Source organism: Trachinotus anak, unplaced genomic scaffold, assembly GCF_046630095.1.
Source record: "Trachinotus anak isolate AG129_WGS33_773 ecotype Australia unplaced genomic scaffold, CSIRO_AGI_Tana_v1 ptg000003l, whole genome shotgun sequence".
In the NCBI taxonomy this organism is placed as follows: domain Eukaryota; kingdom Metazoa; phylum Chordata; class Actinopteri; order Carangiformes; family Carangidae; genus Trachinotus; species Trachinotus anak.
This window is the reverse complement of record NW_027273854.1, coordinates 21,245,253-21,264,137: the sequence shown is the minus strand read 5'-3', so window position 1 is coordinate 21,264,137 and position 18,885 is coordinate 21,245,253. Positions and strand designations below refer to the sequence as shown.

General features: G+C 39.8%; 1 protein-coding gene across 1 annotated transcript in view; it reads left to right on the top strand.

Annotated features, from left to right (window-relative positions):
• Positions 1 to 18,885, top strand: part of usp43b (ubiquitin specific peptidase 43b) — a 74,071-nt gene that overhangs the window by 35,205 nt on the left and 19,981 nt on the right. Inside the window, exons 5-8 of the mRNA XM_071474469.1 lie at positions 5,273 to 5,408; positions 6,151 to 6,295; positions 12,923 to 13,085; positions 15,405 to 15,516. Of these exons, the coding sequence (XP_071330570.1) occupies positions 5,273 to 5,408; positions 6,151 to 6,295; positions 12,923 to 13,085; positions 15,405 to 15,516 (556 nt within the window). The remainder of the gene's footprint in view (positions 1 to 5,272; positions 5,409 to 6,150; positions 6,296 to 12,922; positions 13,086 to 15,404; positions 15,517 to 18,885) is intronic.

Below are 18,885 nucleotides of genomic sequence, written 5' to 3'. Positions count from 1 at the left end.
TGAAATGCAGACTGGAGGAGCCGGGAACTGAACCACCAACCTTCTGAGTAGTGGACGACCCACTCTACCTCCTGAGCCACATAAATGGTTACTGTTTGAGAAACCATTATAACCAAGTATATAAATAGTTGTGTGGCCAGTGCCTGGTCTCAGTATTAACATGTAACATCAGTGCTTTCTAGGCTTGCCTGACTATTATTTAGCTTTTCATTTGTTAATGAAAAAACAAAAAATTAATAAATAAGAATTTTGTTGCCACTCTCATATCTGTACGCTAAATACAAAGCTATAGCCAGCAGATGTGGTTAGCTTAGCTTAGCATAAAGACTGGAAACAGGGAAACGGGTGCCCTGGCTCTGAGGCTTTTGCACATAATAAACACATGACATATAACGTGTTAGTGAGCTTCCAAGCTGCGGGCAGACTTTAGTGCAGAGCTAAGCTAGCTGTTTCTCCCTGTTTACAGTCTGAGCTAAACTAACTTACTGCTGGCTTTAAAGTCATATTTACAAGCTAGATAAGTGGTAGCATCATATGACTCTGCAAAAACATGAATAAGTTACAGTAAGAAAACAGGCTGGACAACACCCAGCTCTGTTCATGCTCTACATACAGTAGGAACACAAGTCAACGTGGAGCTGAAGGTCTGTTATCAAAAAGGAAAAGCTGGTGGAAAACCCTCTTAGCACTGAGGAACAATGTGGTATTCAGCTTTACATCACAACACCCACTCAGCCTCCATGTCAGGTCAACACGGGTCAACCTGTTCAGGAAATCCTGACATTTTCAAGGAGGGAGACCCCATTCAGTCAGAGCTGTAGACTCTCTCGCCCAAACACGTACACACAAAAATTCCTGATGCAAACTTCAGCTTTTTCTTATTGTTGGTCTTTACTAAGTTTTGGAAACTGAGTGAGATATTCCGTCTCCTTCAACTTGCCTCTTCTCCTGCCCTGTCCCGTGGGGGTGGACTGACGAAGATGACTGTCTGACATTTGCATCTGTTTTCAACTTTTCCAGAGACCTTCTGTTTCTTCTGTAGAGTGTAGTTGGACATTTCTAGCTTCTAACAATGATTAACGTTTTAAACATCCATCAGTGCAGCCATTTTAAAACTATGCAGATGTCAACCTAACGTTAAAGGAACATTTTGGGAAATACAGTTTTGTGTGGGGAGGGCTGTGTGCCAGACTATTTCCTGGTCAGGAGGTAACTGTATTTTACATTACATACATTTACATAATTTTTTACATTTATTAAACAAGCTTCAGAGGTGCTAGTAGGCAAACTGAATCTGAACAGAGTGTGGGAGTTACGCTTTTAAGGTTTGCCAGGGTTTTTTTCTTACTAGTTATTTACTTCCTTTTAAGATAAGATGGATAAGATAGCCTTTATTAGTCCCACAGTGGGGAAATTCACATTCACATTTTAGTCTTTAGTCTTTGAAATAGTTCATACAAGTTCAGCCAACGTCCCTTCTAATTTGGGAAATTGCTCTTAAGAGCTTCACTCTGACAGTGCTCCAAGTCCACAGTATTTAGTTACCATGCTTTTTTTTCCACTGTGTGGCAGATAGGGTGAGAGAAAACACTTCTGAAGGGATTAACAGATGGATTGTCTTTTAAGGCATTTTTTTTTTTATTTCCCTGTGTGAAGAGATCAGCTCACTCTCAGCCAGATCATGTGTGTAAGCCATGAACACATACTGTTTGTTACCAAACCCACACTTGGTGTGCCTGGCCATTCAAACCCTGGACTCGAGTTCCTTGGCAATCACATTAACTCTGCATGTTGGATGGTTTTGTTTACACTATATGGCTGCTTCTCTGTGAATGTGATACGGATGTTTTGTATATAACTGCAGCCATTAATCAGATTCATTGATTGAGCTACACATTAGGGCTGTAGATGTCTAAAGGCATCACAGTTGAGGTGTAATTATTCATTTTTAGAAATCATCTTACTAAATACTGGTTTATAATGTAGGAGCAAAATAAATCAACGGTGGTAAGTTAAGAAAAAGGTAGTAATTGTTTCAAATCAACACTGAAATGAAAGCTTTGTTGAGCAGTGGTGGTTTAGCAGTCACTGTATTTTGCTTTGTTCATACTGGACAAGACTAAAAAATGTCATTAGCATAAAATGAGGATACCTCCTTGAGCAGTGGCTTGATAAGTGCTGCCAATTTACTGTAGTCTCTGTACTCTGCTCTTTTGAAGTCTCCTGTTTCCCTCCCAACAGGAATAAACACGTCGCCTCAGTAATTTGTATGCAGATAATACAATACTACTTTAACCTAACAAGGACCTGTAAAATGATGCAGATATCTCCTGTTATGCAGAAATCTGACTTCCAGTTAGTTATAGAACCAACTTCAAAGTGCTGCTCTTAGTTTATGGATCACTTAATTGCTTAGAGCTAAAATATATTTCTGACGTGCTTGAGGAACATAAACCCAGTAGGTCCCTTAGATCTTTCAGAGACATGGAGCCAGTGGTGGCAGAGCCAAACCTCAACATAAATGTAGTGTGTGGAAACAGTGAACCAGTTCAGGTGTTGAACAGACCCAGACACACATACTGTGCTCTGAACAGATATAATCAGCATCTGAATATTTGCACACACAAACACACTGACAACTCACTCTTTACAGTGGTTTCAGGATCTCTGGCGTCCAGACACGTTTTCAGATTTATGTCAATAGCTTTCTCATTTCTAATAAACACCTCAGATTTAAGGCCAATTCATGGTTTCTGTGTCCACATGTACGCGTGGGTCTTTCATTTCGACGTCCACCTGTAGCACTGCGAGCACGGTGGGTGTGCCAGACATGTAAGGTTGACACTCGTCTTGTGCAGCATTTGTAGGTACTGTTTAGTTCTTGTTAATCAGTCACACACATCTAATCTATTTAGACTTTTTCAGTTTGTTCAGCCAAATACAACAATCAGAGGAGCTCTTCTTCTTGCCAGCAGGTCACCATCGTGTTTTCAGGTGCACACCCACATCTCTCTGAGGCCATATGGAAACCATGAACTGCCCTTAACTTTATTTTGACCTGGGCATCCTCCCATAGGACGCACAATCTCCTTTTAATTATAAAATCAATCTGCATTTGAGCTATTTTGCCCTTGTTTTTAATTGTAGCTTTCTCATTCTTTAATCAGACACATCAGAGCAACTTAAATTCTTCTGGGCCTCTCTATTGTTAAGCTCTAATGTCACAGTTCATTAATAGTTACACAGCTTTTATTTAAGCAGACTTACTAAACTTGCTAAGTGAACTATCGAAGGCGATATGAGATGGGATCCGTGTCTTTGTAACGCTGAGAGGTGAACTGGTGAAGATGTGGAATCAGAGGCTGAGATGGTGAACAGGCAAGACGGGTAACTGCTTAGGGCTCCAGGCTGGTGGGGGCCCCTGAAGGCTGACAAACTTTACTCCACAGCAATGTCTCAAAATGCAGCTCCCTCCACCTTAACCAACCAATGGATAATTTGCAATGACATCTCAGTAGGAAGCCTCCCTAAACAGGCTTATGTGCTGACGAGCTGTGGCCTTATAATGTGGGTTGTTGACAGTGTGACAATGTTGAAGTTCTTTAGTTATTTATTTAGCTTTGTATTGGTCTTTTATAATTTGAAAATTACAAGGTTTTTCATGTTCTTTAGTTTTATATTTTTGAAAATTCTACTAACTTGAGCATTAGGAATAAAAAAAAAGTTCATACATTATTCATTGGTGTCAGATTATTTATTAGATAATGGTGATGAACACTGATTGAAGGGGTCCCCTGGCAATTTTTCACCAGGGGTTCCAACAGACTCTGTAATCACTACCTGCCAGAGGAATGACTGACCAAAAAGATATTTAAAATGTGCACATTTGTCCTTGGATGCGAGAGGTCACATCCACTGCTGATCTGAATTTCCAAACTTGCAGTGTAATATAAATACAGTTAAACAAAAAATTATTAAACATGAAAATCTGTGAGAAATTATGTTCAATTTAAAGATGGCTGCTATGTAGAACCATATAAACCATTAAATTCAAACATCTTTGCACTCAGTTAAGAGCTGGTGCTTTACCACTGGCAGTTGGGAGCCAGATATGAAGGCGTTCCTGAAGAGCAACAATTGTGTGTTTTTGTTTTTTTTGGTTTTTTTTGTTTGTTGTTTTTTGTGATCTTTAGGTTGTTGAGAATTCATTTAATTTCATATTTCATTGCCCTCTGGAAACTGGGAAATATTTGTTTGACACGATCCAAGTGAAGAATCCTGATTTGTTTTGGTTGTCTGATGCTGATGTTGAGTTGCCTTTTTAATGTGAAGACTTTTGTTTTGGCGAGATTTAAAGGAATTGCTTGGCAGCTGAGACAGAAGACACTGTATCTAATATGACAACTGATGATCTGTCATGTAGCCATCAAGGTTATTGTTAAGTGTCTTGCAAACCCATATGGGATGACACTCGAATAGTCAATCAGTCATGGATGCTTTATTATTTGATTAATTCAGATACATGGTTAAAATATTATAAGTGTTATTTTGTAAATAATTTTGTTCAGGTAAGCTGATGTGAATCTGGACACAAATATTTTTAGGATATAAACAGGCACAGATAGCAGCTTTGTGTTAGATCCCGAGGATGTACTGTACCTAACTTCCCAGGCTGCCAAGGAGAGATTATTTTAAGTTTGTGCAGCAGACAGATCTTTCTGGGATGCAGGTTTCTGTTTTAGTTGTGGTTTTCCTTTCATTTTTATTTTTATCTTTCAGAAGAAATATTCAGAATTTGTTTCCTCATGTTTCTGTTTTACTTCACCTTCTTTCTTTTCAGTTCATAAATTTAAGTTTTTCTCTCCCCAGGATAAAATTGAGTTTGGCACTTTAACTACTGTCTCCAGACCATTGGTACATACAGATACATACTCCCACAGGTACCTGATAGAGTTCGTCCATGTCTCGTCAGTTTACTGTTATTCAGAGAAGCCATTATGTCCCTGCACCCTGCTCATGTCAGCATTGACTCTGGAGAGGTCAGAGCCAAGCGCTCTCTGTTTTTAAAAATGCAATAGAGATTCCATTATTTCGCACACATAAAACTCCTAATGATCTATTATTAATGTTAAAATGTATTGATTTATTCATGAAAGTCTTCTTTTGTCCCTTCCTGGCCATAGAGGAGGCTGCAGGAGAAATGGCACAGAAATCAAAATAGAGGCCGTTCTGTTTCCTGCCGTCCCTGATAGTGTGCTTTTGTCTGTGGCAGGCCGTTGTGTGTGACCCTGGTGTTCAGCACCAAAGGACAGAGGTACCTGCGGACCGGGCTGGCTGTGCCTCTGTTCGGCTCTGTGGCCTGCCTGAGGAGGATGGTGGCTGACGAGGGGAAAATTTCTCCAGATCAGGTAATGTACAGCAGGAATAAACGCAGTGTGCACCCGGATTCCTCTGAAATGTTTCTGTTTTAAACCATATCCATATAAGTAACGATACAGGAAATAGTTCCTACCTACTGTAATCAGACTGTACAACTCATCTACTTCTGTCAGAGCCAAGATGACACAAGATGACTTGTCACACTTTGCACTCTGAATCACCACAACACTCCACTCCAAATACTAACCGTATTGATATTATATATCATATCATACAATATTTGTATCCTTCTTTTTGCACTTTCTATTTACATATTCATATTCACAGTATATTATTATTTATGGTATTTATATCTTGACATTCTGTATTTTTATTTCTATTTTGTCTACCTCAGTATTGCTTTCTATTGTATATTTGTATTCTAATACACCGGACTGCTGTAACAACCTAATTTCCCTTCGGGGATGAATAAAGTCATCTATCTATCTATCTATATCCTGTTGTAACAGAGCAGCACAGCTCAGACTGGCTGGCACATGAGTGTGATTACAGTACTGTGTGACTTATTCTGACCTGTTCATGCCATTGGCTTGAATTTAGCTGAAATATGTTGTGCTGGATTTGAGATTAGTGGGAATAATAGTACAACTGTTGTTGTTGCATCAAGTGGGTTCAAAGTCCACTCTCATTGTGAGATTTATAATGGCACTGTAATAAGGAAACTAACGTGTGTATATCTGTGTGTGTGTGTGTGTGTGTGTTGATCTCCAGGTGATCCTGACAGAGGTTTACTCCACAGGGTTTCAGCGCTCCTTCTTTGATGAGGACGATCTAACCAGCATCGTTGAGAATGATGTTATCTATGCCTTCCAGGCCCCGCCCCTCTACATCAGAGGAGGGTCTGCACGGATCTCAGGTAGCTGCATGACTGAAGATGGAAACTGAAGTACAACAACACTATTTTAAGCCACAACTAGTTAGTATTTTTCCCTGCTTTAATGTGGATGTACAAACAGATCTGTGAGCAAACAAACCAATTTTATTAACTTACTTTGCTTAATGAAACCCGCAGGGAACACACCTCACTGCATGGGGCCCTTTGGGAGCACATTAAGAAGTATATATCTTCACACAGAGCTCTGTGAATTACATTCTCCCTGCGCAGATTTATGTCTTATGTCTTTCTTGTCGTTTCATCTGTGTCTCAGTTTGGGATGTAAAATGTGAGCTCTGAAGTACCTCAGTGCGTAGTATCCCCTGGTCTCTCGCTTTGTGCTGTCAGCAAATAGGTTCTGCTCTGTTGTCCTGTCTCACAGGGCTGTGAGTCCCAGCATTGTGTTAACACTGCCGTTCTGTCTGAAAAATGTGGCTTTTAGTGCTTTAATTTATGTTGCTCACAAAGCAGCGCTGCCCAAGAGGAGCCCCCCCCCCTCCCAACAGTCTGGCTGGTCCACATGCTGGCTCAGACTAAATCCCCCTGTGTTCGCACTGGCTCTGACTTCTGTGGTTGATCTAGAGTCTGTATCAACTCAACACTTTTCTGTGCGCAGCAGATTGTGCTGTCATTCACGTTGGTATGTTCACTCTGTGAGAATCCAGATGTTATCATCTTAAGAGGAACATTAACATCTTTAGGAAATGTTCTTGTTTCCTGTCAAATTTAGTCTTCAAGTTTTACTACCTCTCCTCCCACCTCCACTATTTTTTATTCCTTGTGCTTTTTTGAGTCTGAGTCTGTGCTTAGTGTGATATGAAACTAAAAGGTCAACATTAGCTTGTACTGTTACTTACTTTTAATTCCCTAATTGATAAATGTCCAGCAGCTTCTCTTGAATCACTTAAATGCATAAATAAATATCAATATATCAATGAAAGGTAAGTACAGCTGCAGCACATAAATATTTTGTTTGTGACTCATGAAAGCTAAACAAATCAGAGTAAGGAGCACCATTAAAATATTTTATTAATGTATAAAATGCACCTTTTTCTGTCCAATTACAACCTTGATCTAATCTAAGATGTAATTTTTTACACTGTCTGGCACCTTAAAATCTGATCTTTCTGTCCCTTCTGCAGTTGCTACATTTAAAAGGTCTGACCCTAAACAGTTATTAATCAATTATCCATAAATGCCTAAAGCTATGATATGTAACTAAAATGCCTAAAACCAACTAAACCTGCCTTATGTATTTCTCAAACCTAGAAAAATCCATGATTTTAATCAAGGTAATGGTCATTTCATTTGCTCGTCTGTCACATCGACTTTGCACATGCATCACTGTGGTTGTCTAATGTCAAGTTATCAATGTGGATTATGTCCTCAGGCATTAAATTAAGCCACATGAGTCTCTGTGAGAGCAGCCAAGACATCTTGTGGGCAATTAAAGCACAAAAATGTGTGGTGAAATCTGAGGGTAACTCTGTTTTATTACGCCTTACTATGCGCATTTGTTTCCTTGTTACTCATACCACACTTGATAGATTAAATTTCACTGGCATCCATTCAGTGAATTTCAAGGTAATAGTTACCCGCAGTTCAAACTTTGATTTAAAACCTCCTGATGTGAGAGGCTGTCATACACAGCATGAGGCGCTGAGAAAAGAGCTATTCAGTGCCATGAATGAAAAAATTACATACCGCTGGATTATGTCAAAACCAGCAGTGATGTGACCTCCCTGCTCTCTTGTCTTAAAATTAATCTCTTACATCATCGTCTCTTAGCTCTGCACATTTCACCTCTCCTCCATACTCTAAAGTCATCATTTCACTTTTGTCCTTGCTTCTCTGTCTTATAAGATTATGTTTAGACACAGAAATACTGACTGGCCACCTTTGGTCTTTGTATTTTTTGCTATTGGCATGTATACATACATGTATTGGCAAGAGTTGGGGCAGAAGATTGATACCATTCTCATATATGCAGTACAGTAAATATGAAGTTACAGCCCGTGTCCAGTTAGCTTAGCTTAGCATAGACTGGAAATGGGGAAAGAGCTTGCTGTCACTGTTTTTTTTTTTGTTTTGTTTTGTTTTGTTTTTTTTATTGGTGTTGATCTTCTAATCAAACTGTTGATTAGAAAGTGAATAAGCATATTTCCCAGAGGTCAAACTATTCCTTTTAAGAAACAGCAGCTTCAGGTGATCAACTGACTTTCAGCCCTTCACTCATGATGGAGCTGCAGACACATTTAAATCATTACTTTGACACCATTCAAGTCGTCTTGGTGAATTGAGGACAGTGGAAACATGATTAAGTGCCTGTGTTTGTGTATGGATTGCAGCATTTTCCTGAGCTTACCATCTGGCAGTCAAGTAATTGAGATTTACATTAATAATAAATATTGTATAAAATCTCAAAGACTCAGCTGAGACAGAAATCCTCTCTGTTTGGGATTTGGTGGTGCACTGACAGAAATTAATAAGCATAATATCACTGTATGGCATGCTGGTGCCAGTGACGAGATTTGGGGATATGGGATCACCTGCCAAAGAACATTTGGAAACAGATAATTGGCTTTCACAGTTAAAGATCCATTTCACTTCTTTTATCTCTGTTACAAATAGAGAATAGGTTCTTTCTCTTATTCATTTATCACCCAGTTTTCAATTAAATGAGATCATCTCTCATACTGTAGTTTGGGATGTGTTAGTAATCTTATGCAGCGTTTATTGTTTACATGTGATAAACAGCTGAGAACACAATGACGTTAAATGTTTTGAGCTTCACCTCCACTTTGCAGATTCCTTCCATGAGGAGGTTTTATCCATTACTGCTGCAGTATATTATATCATGCTAGTGGTATTTTCCTTTCTGTTTCCCTCTGTCAGGGCTTGGTTGGTTGTTCATTAAATTCAGTGAAAACATTCATGTTTCTAAGAGGAAGAATCCTCCTGACTTATCCTCTAAATCAAAAAAACCCAACAACTACTAGTTAGACTGCCATGAAATTTGTTATAGCCTACAGTATTCATGTTCCCTTCAGGATGAATTGTAATAACTTTGTTGATCCCTTAAAGAAGCTTTTTGTAAATTTTGTAGTTGCTACATAGCCAACATTAGCATTAACAGCTGTTTACTAACCAGTCTAGAAGAAAGTTCTGCATCAAACTTCATTCATTTACTCACCAAGAGCTGTGTGAAAGCACCGCCAGTGTTTACTCTTGCCTGTGTCATGTCTTTTATTCTACTGAAGTTAGCTTGCTAACTAGCTTGCCCTGCTAGCTTTCCAATAGCGACTCACTGTAGCCTCGAATCTGTCCTGACGATGTAGCACCGCTCAGACAGCGTAATATAACGTATTTTAAACGCAACAATGGCTGAAGCTCTTTACCAAGTGGCAACCCACCGTGACGTCACCCATTGGTTTGCGAATTGTCATTTTGAAGCCTCGAGTTTGCAATTTGGCCGCCGCCATATTGATTTTTTGAAACCAGAAGAAACCATATTTGGAGAAGAGGGTGGAGCTGAGTAGGAGCTGACCTGAGAGCCGAGGTCACTATGCCCGCCCACCTAAACTGTCTACCTGACAACGGCATCAATCTTTCGGCTACGCAGCGCTGCTGAATCCGAAGTTATTTTCCATAAGTCGAGGTAAACTTTATTACGAAGTGTTAAAGTACTTTTAATAGTTAATAGTTAAAAGGGACTGTTCTTGATTGACAAGCCAAAATGTGTCAATCATACGTTAGCCACGCCCCAATGCATACCCTACTTTATCGTCTATTTTAAATTAAATGGGACTACAATTTTAAAAATGAACATCATGTTGTATTGAAGAAGACTTGAAACTAGCGATTGAGACCATAAACTCGTTATGAAAACGTTTACTGGGGTCATAAACCAAGTGAGAAGTAGGGTCATTTTCTCATAGACTTCCATACAATCGGACTTCTTTTTGCAACCAGTGGTGTCGCCCCCTGATGGTCAGTAGATAGAATGCAGGTTTAAGGCACTTCCGCATTGGCTTCATTTTCCATTGACGTCCATTTTTATATACAGTCTATGCTCTTGACAAATGACAATCAGCACGTCCTGCTCCCAGCAAGAAACCATTTGGCAGCAATGAAAACTTACAAATTTAACTTTTCATGTAAAAAAAAAAAAAAATACAATTTGAGCTTGTCTGATACTTTTAAGACCAAGCACTTGCTAACACACTAAAGTTTGCTGGTGAACGTACCTAATGAAAAGGTATCGGCATGTTATCATTGTCACTCTGAGCAAGCTAGCATGCTAACCTTAGCATCTAGCTCACCTCAAGGAGCTTCCAGCATGGCTGCAGACTCACTGTCATGTTTGGCAAACAATTTCAATCAAATCAAATATCTGGTAGTATTAAAAGGTTATTAGCACTGATACTGATCTTCATTGGCTGCCCCACATTGCCAGTTTTATTTTGCACAAGTAACATAAATGCAGCCCACCCACAGGGGCTGTGTTGCTCTGTTCAAACAGGAAAACAATGAAATGTGACAAATAAGTAATTTGGGAGGCAAGATTAAACATGAATGACAAGTTAACTCAGTCACACATGAGAACTAGCACTTGCCGAGCTTTGAAACCAAGTTTAACCTAATATCTCACAGCTACTGATAGTTTACTTTAGCATCATGTGTCACATTCTCAGTCCTTAAATTCATTTCCCTAAACAAATTACTTATTATGTAATATTCAAAAATAAATATGTATTAGAAAATGAAAATAAGCTTCAGACAGATAACATGTACATGTATGTGTCTAACCACCACTCTTCTTCAAAGACTTTGACTATGACTGAGCAGACAGCTAATGGGATTGGGGGGGTGTACTGGAGCTGTGGGTAGAGTAGATCCCTTTAGAGGCAGAGGTGTTTAATTATGGGCTTTCACATAGTCTGGCTATGTTTAGTCTGGCTCATCCTGTGTGTGTGTGTTTGACAATGAAAGAAGCCTGAGAGTGCAGAGGAATGAGGAGTTCACAGGCTTCCTGCGGTTTTTAGAATTAGTTAGAGGCTTTTTCATAATAAGAGATTATGATCAACAGGTATGTAGGCAAAACAAACTTCACTTCTGGTGTGGTGTGTAAGTGTGTGTGTATGGTACATGTTTTCAAATGGTTGTACTGTAAGTGCCTTTTTCAGTATAGCTGTGGGAATTGTTCACCGGTGTTGAAACACATACACAAGTGTATATACACACACCTCCTGCCTCCACCATTATTCATCCTGTAAACAAGGTTAAAAAAAAGTGTGATCAGTGGCAGGAGCCTTGGAAAAAAATGTGTAGTAACAGTACATTTTATGACAGCTACCCATACAAAAACTTTGATTTAATGAGCAATGAGAGGTAGTTCTCCAGCCCAGCATCCCTGTGTAAATCTTAGTGGGACAGGCCAGTGGGTGACCTCTGCATTTTACTGCTATTTCATGAACATGTTTCACTGGGCATTCAAAAGGAGAATTTACCCCCATAAATCATTCCCGCAGTTGTCAGAGGTCGTTGCTCATGTAAATTACAGCAAGCGATTTAAGCGAGTTTTATTACTTGCTTGATTAGAACGACATTAATAAAAGAAAAGCTGTGCATACTTATCATTGCTGTCATTCTCCAGGTCAAGACACTGCAATCAGAGGTTTAATGTTAAAGCTTTGATGGTGCATATGTAGACTTTGATTAGTTTTGAATAGGTCTTTTCCTTCATAGATGGCAGAGCTTAACAACCTCACACCCCAATTATTTCTGTAAGAGGGGGGATGTGCTAACACAGTGGCTTGCTGCTTTGCAAGGATCTTAGCAACAGGATGCGGAGCAGTGGCATTTGCAATGTCAGTGATGAATCATGTGTCAGGTGTAAACAACAGTGTTTAATGAAAAGTTTGGGGAAGGCACAGCCGCCATGGTCAATCGATACCTTCTCGTCTGCATCTGAGGGTCTAATTTACCATGTGATTTATCACCATGAACTTCTGAGATGCTGATCTGTGTGCTAAGCCCAGCGGCTGTCAGCTGTGTGACGAGAACGCATCACTGCTGACGTCACGTCACACCAGGATATTATAATCTCAGCTTTTTGCGCTCAGTCAGTCACACTCCTCGGTCTTGGTAGAGACGCAAGGGGAATGGGAGAGGAGTGCTGCTTGGCACCCTACCAGGACAGGATGTGGAGCAGAAGCTGCATCAGATAATACCTCCCGCTGAGAGTGCAGGCAGCCATTGGTCCATCTGTTCTCCCCTCTGAATCACTGTTCCCCAAATAGAAAGCTGCTGTCTCGCCACTTTATATATCTCAATTCTCCTCCTCTCTCCTTGTTAGAGGTGTTAAGTTTAATGATCACATTTTCTGTACATGAAATCAGTTCACCTTTCCTTTGAAGAAGCAAATGTGAAACATCACGCTGTAAGCCATCTTTGTAAAAGTAAGCTGTTTGAAATTTTGATCAGCCAGATGCTGTGATCTTACCTGTAGTAAAAAAAGGGAATCTCCTTTCTCCCTTCACTCTTTTTCTTTTGTCTTACATTTCTTTGTTCTGTCTGCCCCCCTTTGACTTTCTCCCTCCTCTGCAGGTTACCATCACAGCCTGCCATCGTCTCCATACGCCACTGGTCCTGAGGGTCAGAGGTTACCTCCATCTGGGACATTGTCGTCGGAGTTCCTCAACCAGGGCGTCCCAGTCAAGATTCTGCTACTGGTGTGCAACGCTGCAGGCGCAGGCCAACAGGCTGTGAGGTAAATGACATCAAATGACCCATTGCTAAACCCTGCTATCGAACAGCAATAGTCAAATCATACATTATCAACCATAACTGCAGTGGGCACGGCAGGTCTGTCAAGCGGGTTTCTCCACTTTGCAATTGTAAATTAGCCAAACTTTGTCATAATCTGTGATCATGTTCACTTTTCCAATTGGAATGAACAGATTTAGACCTGCCACTGGTTTCCTAAAGTGGCGGGGAGATGGAGAAACCCACTTGACACAGTTACAGGATATAAGTGAAAGTGAACTCTCTCTTTTCTCAACTGTCTCTGGTTGAAGTCATGCGACGTGGTGTAGTTTGTTTCTAGCCTAACATTAGCTTCTTACTTCTGGTGATTGTATTTAGACTTTAAAAATCAGAAAAGTGGTGTTCGCTTGTAAAGATTATCCTGCTGAAAAAAAAAACGCATAAATGTTTGTTTGTCACAGAGTTTATTTTCTGCAAATAAAACTGGGACCGGATTTTAGCATTAAGTGATACAAGCTAGGTTCGACTGACACAATTTGTTTGAAATGAAAACCTGCTTTTGTTTACTTCTGTGTGAAACTAGAGGCCGACTGTGAATGCCTAGGTGATCTATCTGCCACTGTCGTCCATCATGAAGGTTTTCACTGGCTTCACTAAAAACAGCCTTTAATGAATGAAGTGAGTTCTACATACAGTGTTTCACTTTTTATATCTAGCCTTGCTCTGGTGGAGCACATCAAGGTCATTGTAGCTCCCTGTTGGAGAAAGGACTCACAGCTCACTGTGAGATGAGCTTCATATCAAACGACTGAGGAATCTGACATCTGGCACGATATAAAGATCCATTAGACACACCCGTCTCCCTGACGGAGTCCAGAGAGATCGATATAGGTGAGCTCGCCAACACAGCTGTGAGAAAGTCCAATCCCATCCATGAGGGTTGGCATCTCAGTTTCTCCTTCAAAGGCCCCCCTCCTCTCCCCCCCGTCATTGCATTGATCAAACCACCAACCTATCTCACTCTCATCAGATGACAGCTGGAGGACCTGTCTGTGCCAGGAAAATGACATTGGAGTCATATACTTGTTTCTCGCTCTGGTTCTCTGTAGAATAGCACCACAGGTACATTTCTGAAAATCAGCGCAGTGTGAAAGCGTCAGTGTTGTTGGTTTGTTAATACTGTGAAACTGATGGATAGCAGTAGATGGGAATTCAGAAAGTTTCACATTTTATATGTTTAACTGTTACATGTTTTGCACTACCTCTCTTGAATTATTACAATTTGATTTCATGACATTTCCTTTCTGTTACATCTTGATTCTCATGTCTGTGAAGGCAGGTGAAAAAAAAATTAAGATCATTGTGAAGTCAGACGTAGATTATAAATTTCACTGCATGATCCCATCAAAAGTCTCATTCTAAAGGGATATAAAATAACAAGATGTCAGACTTCTAAATGTTTTTACTGCATTCTGTGTTAATTTTTAGGTTGTTTGAGTTAAAACTGTTTATGAGGTCAATGAGGAGATAGAGAGAGAACCAAGCCAGTTCACCAAAAGCAAAAAAAAATTGAGTTGTTTTGTCTCTTCCTCCAAAGCAGTTTCCAATTAAATTAACCGTAATTTTAAGTCCTTTTCCTTCCCATTTTGTGGAGCACATTTTCTTTTTCCATGTTGTGGTCACGCAGCCACCACAGAAAGTTAATGGTTACCATCCTGAACAGTAATCCAACCTAATTTGTTTGGAGGATCTCCATGGTGTCAGCTTATGATCTAATGGGAAAATTGTATGACTGAGGTTTGCTTTCTACTGGTGCATATTATGAAGTCTGCACACACAAAAAAAAGCATGAAATATAATTTAAAAAATGAATTAAGCTTATTTTTCATTCATTATCCTTACATTCCTACCATTTAATCTACAGTTTTATAATACTCTGTCACATTCATTGTGTATGTGCCTGTGTGTGTCTTTGTCTCTCCTCATGCACAAGCGTGCTCATATGATCTCATACTAATAAATCCTAAGCATACAATGGAGGGCTGCCCTCAATTAAATGTGTATTATAATAAATGTGTTACGTGATCTATCATCTGAAATCAAGGTTACCTGTGTCCTCATCAGCTATTTTCACTCCTCATTATCTCCTTCTTTCCTTCCACAGTAAGGTTGTGATGGGAATTCTGCTCTAATGCTGATAATGTTAATAAATAATTATTTACATTACAATAGAAGAGGACAAGGATGTGTCGAGTGCGTGAGTGGCTGTGCTGTGAGATGTGTTTTGACCCTGCAACACTAATTTCCTCTGTCTCTGTGTAAGGTTTGGACCTCCATTTCTGATGAGGGAGGACCGGTCTATTTCCTGGGACCAGCTGCAGCAGAGCATCCTCAGCAAACTTTATTACCTGATGATTAATGGAGCTCAGGCACAGGTACTGGACAGCTACTTATAATAATGTGATAACTCATTCTTTCATGTGAGAAAATTCTGTTTTGTTTAGTTTTTTTTTTTCTGACCTCATGGGAATATCAAAACACAGCATCAGGAGCAGGTGGGGATTCGTTAACTCACATATGGACTCTTTAGCACTGCAAATCCTGAAACCCATGTCCTCCAGTTAAAGCCTGCCAACTAGTAACTGGTCTCACATCCAGTTAAATGACAAAAATAGTATGAGACACAACTGAAAACTCTAATTAGCTATTTAAAGCTAATTAAAGCAGTAGGACAGGGACAGTCACACAGTATTCTAAGTCTGCAGCAATACAACATCAGCTAGAGTGGGGAGATTTATTATTTATTTCATTTTTATTCACTGTAACTTCAACCAGAAAAACCTGGACTAAAGTTACAGTATGGCCCTGTGCAGTAAGTCAATAAAAATTGCTGCATGATGCTTGTAAAACTCATATTTAATAGCTGTGTAGTGTGGGCGGGTGAGTTTTGAGCACCAGCTGGAGGCTGAGAGGGGACATGGTTCCCTCCTGCCATGCCGGCTGGTGCACCTGTTCCAAGACATGTTTATTGGCTTGGGACAGAGCAAAGCATGCCCACACAAAGACACTGTGTGGTACAGGTGCGAGAGCGCAAAGCGCCAGCTGGAGGCAAAGAGGAAATGGTTTCCTCTGACTGCACCCACTGGAGTCAGGTAAACTGGTTTGGGACAGGTCATGGTGTTGTGTAGGGACATGAACAGTCAAAGAGAGACAGGGACACACACATGGCTGTTCTCTCCTTCATACAGGCCATTTGTTGGCCGTTTCATGTTTGGAGTAAATGGATAGATTGTGGACGAAACAGCCTCTCCATTTGGAGAGTCCTGTTTAAAACCACTTCAGTGGCTCTGTGGTAGGGTCATGTCTGCCCTGGGAACATTACTTTTGTCCACTCTTTCAGTACAGGCGTATTATTGGTCTATCACATTTACTGCTGCTGTTCCAGTCTCTAGCTGCAATAGCCCTCTGCCTTCATTAGAGCCAGTATTAAGAGTAAATACTGGGCTTTCTCTGGAAGTCAAAGCTGTTTGCAGTGAACAGAGTTCTTAGTTAGGATGTTAATATGGAGTTCTTTCCTACATGTACACAGGATGGAAAAGTAATTGAAAATGCAGATGAATAACATTAGACACATGAAATCAAGTCAGATTACGTTACATGCTAAATCAGCAATGTGTGAAGTTTCAACAAGGCCTTGTATGCAATGAAAGGGTCAACCCACAACCTAAATTTAAGCAAAATGAGTGGAACCAGTGTAAAACATTATAACAGTTAATGTAGTTTCTGAAGCTAGAGATAATGCAACTGAATTATTTTAAATGGTTGCAGGAAAAAAAAATGCTTGACTAAGTTTATCTGAATATGAAGCTGAGCGTGTACTTTATTGAATGCAAATTAACACTGTGCAGGGATTAGTGGCTATACATTTTGTTCCTAATAATCATGAGTCTAAAATTACTTGACATTCAAAAAGTCCCTGAACTGCAACAATGAAAAAAGTGTAAAAAGGCTGTCCCTACACTGAGCCAATCAGGAATGTCTGGAATAAAGGAAAAATTATTATTGGATCTACGATAATGCAAGATCTTATTTTGTGATACCAGAAACCCAGAGTTAAGCTTTGGGTTTTACTCTGTGTTAGCATTAGCTGGCTACCATGCTCTTGCTTTTTGATACAGACTTAAAACTGTAGGTCCACATTTTGGGAAAAGTGCTTATCTGCTTTGCCGTTGGCAGTTTGCATAGGTGTGAAGATTTTTAGTCCTCTCACAACTGTACAATAAAGCTGCACACATAGACTGGAAACAGCTAACAGCTAGCCTGGCTCTGCCCAAAGGTAGTTGCCAGGAAACCACTAGAAACTTGAGGAAGTTACTGCTTCTGGCCAATAAAAAGTCTAACACATAAACCCCCTTAAACAGCAAGTTATTACTTTTACACTTCAGTTTTTCTATGAATTAAGTAAAGTATAATGTATTAATTAGTACATTTAGTTACCTTTAGACAACTAACTGTTAACTATTATTTTAAGACGTACTGTCTCACCCTTGTCAAACCCTTTTGTCTCGGAACCTGTGGCGTATGAAAAGAAAACATAAAAAAATGACACAAATACAATGGAAATCCACTGAGCTGATTAAACCCAATTCTGTAGCAGACATGCTTCAAGATAGCAACAAACCCCAAACATTTAAAAATTACAAGTTTTAATTACATAGTTTTAATTTTGACCACTTGAGAAAAACACAAAATGCTGATTTTCCATCATTTATCAGATCATTCCATCTTATATATAAATAAACCTTTAATTACCAGCCTGATTTTACCCTCACAGTGTACATTACAATATATTTGCATATATATTGCTGTGACAGGCAGTAGGACAGTGTGTGCTAACGAGACTGAGTGAGTCAGAAGCTAAGTCATTGTCGTTCATGCCTGCTTGGCTAAAAAGAAGCACGGTAGTCTCAGTTACTTTGCCACTGATGGTGTGATGCTGTAAAACATGGGGACATAATGAAAGAAATGTTAACGGCATATTTTTCTTAGATGCACTCCTGCTATATGTCACTGTCCAATCAATTATTTACTTCACTGTAGCCAAAGGGTCCATTTTGTTGCTTGTTTCTGTTTGCTCACTTACTTGTACTGTACAAATGCTTGTTTCAGCATTTGATTGTGTGCAGTAGCATGTTGTTAATCATGTAGTCAAACAGATTTGTGATCAGTGTCACAGCTGCAATAAAGAGTCATGTAGAGCCTGAACTGGAAAAGAAAGCTGTTGACCGGCTTGCTGCATATTGCTCAGTGCTCTTAGAGAAGTGCCAGGAGAGAGAGGAGAAGAGTCAGGTGCAGCATTTTCAGTAACTCAGTTGGAGATCGGTAGTCTCCTTTGTGCCCCATGCTGTCAGCCATTTAATTAAAACCAGGCTCGTACAGTATAATCAGTTTGCTGGAGCCTACCTCTGCCAAGAAAGCAGCAATGCTCAGAGCAGATGTTTGCTCTAAATCTTTCATCTCAACAGAATCTGTAGCTTTCTTGCATCAATGAATTACACTCACAAGTGGATTTCTCCACTTCTGTCTAATTTTAGCTTCAGCAAAGATGCAATTGGGAAACAAAAACATGGCCTCTCTGACAGCCATTCTTCCTGCTGCTGACACTAATTGACAACTTGATTTTAACAGTGGCTGGCTTGATGCTCACTAAAGCAGACCTAGCTGTATAATATACTACAGCAGACTCATGGCTGCATACCCATCATCTACAGAACTGAAATGAACAGTCAGACGACCAGTGTCAC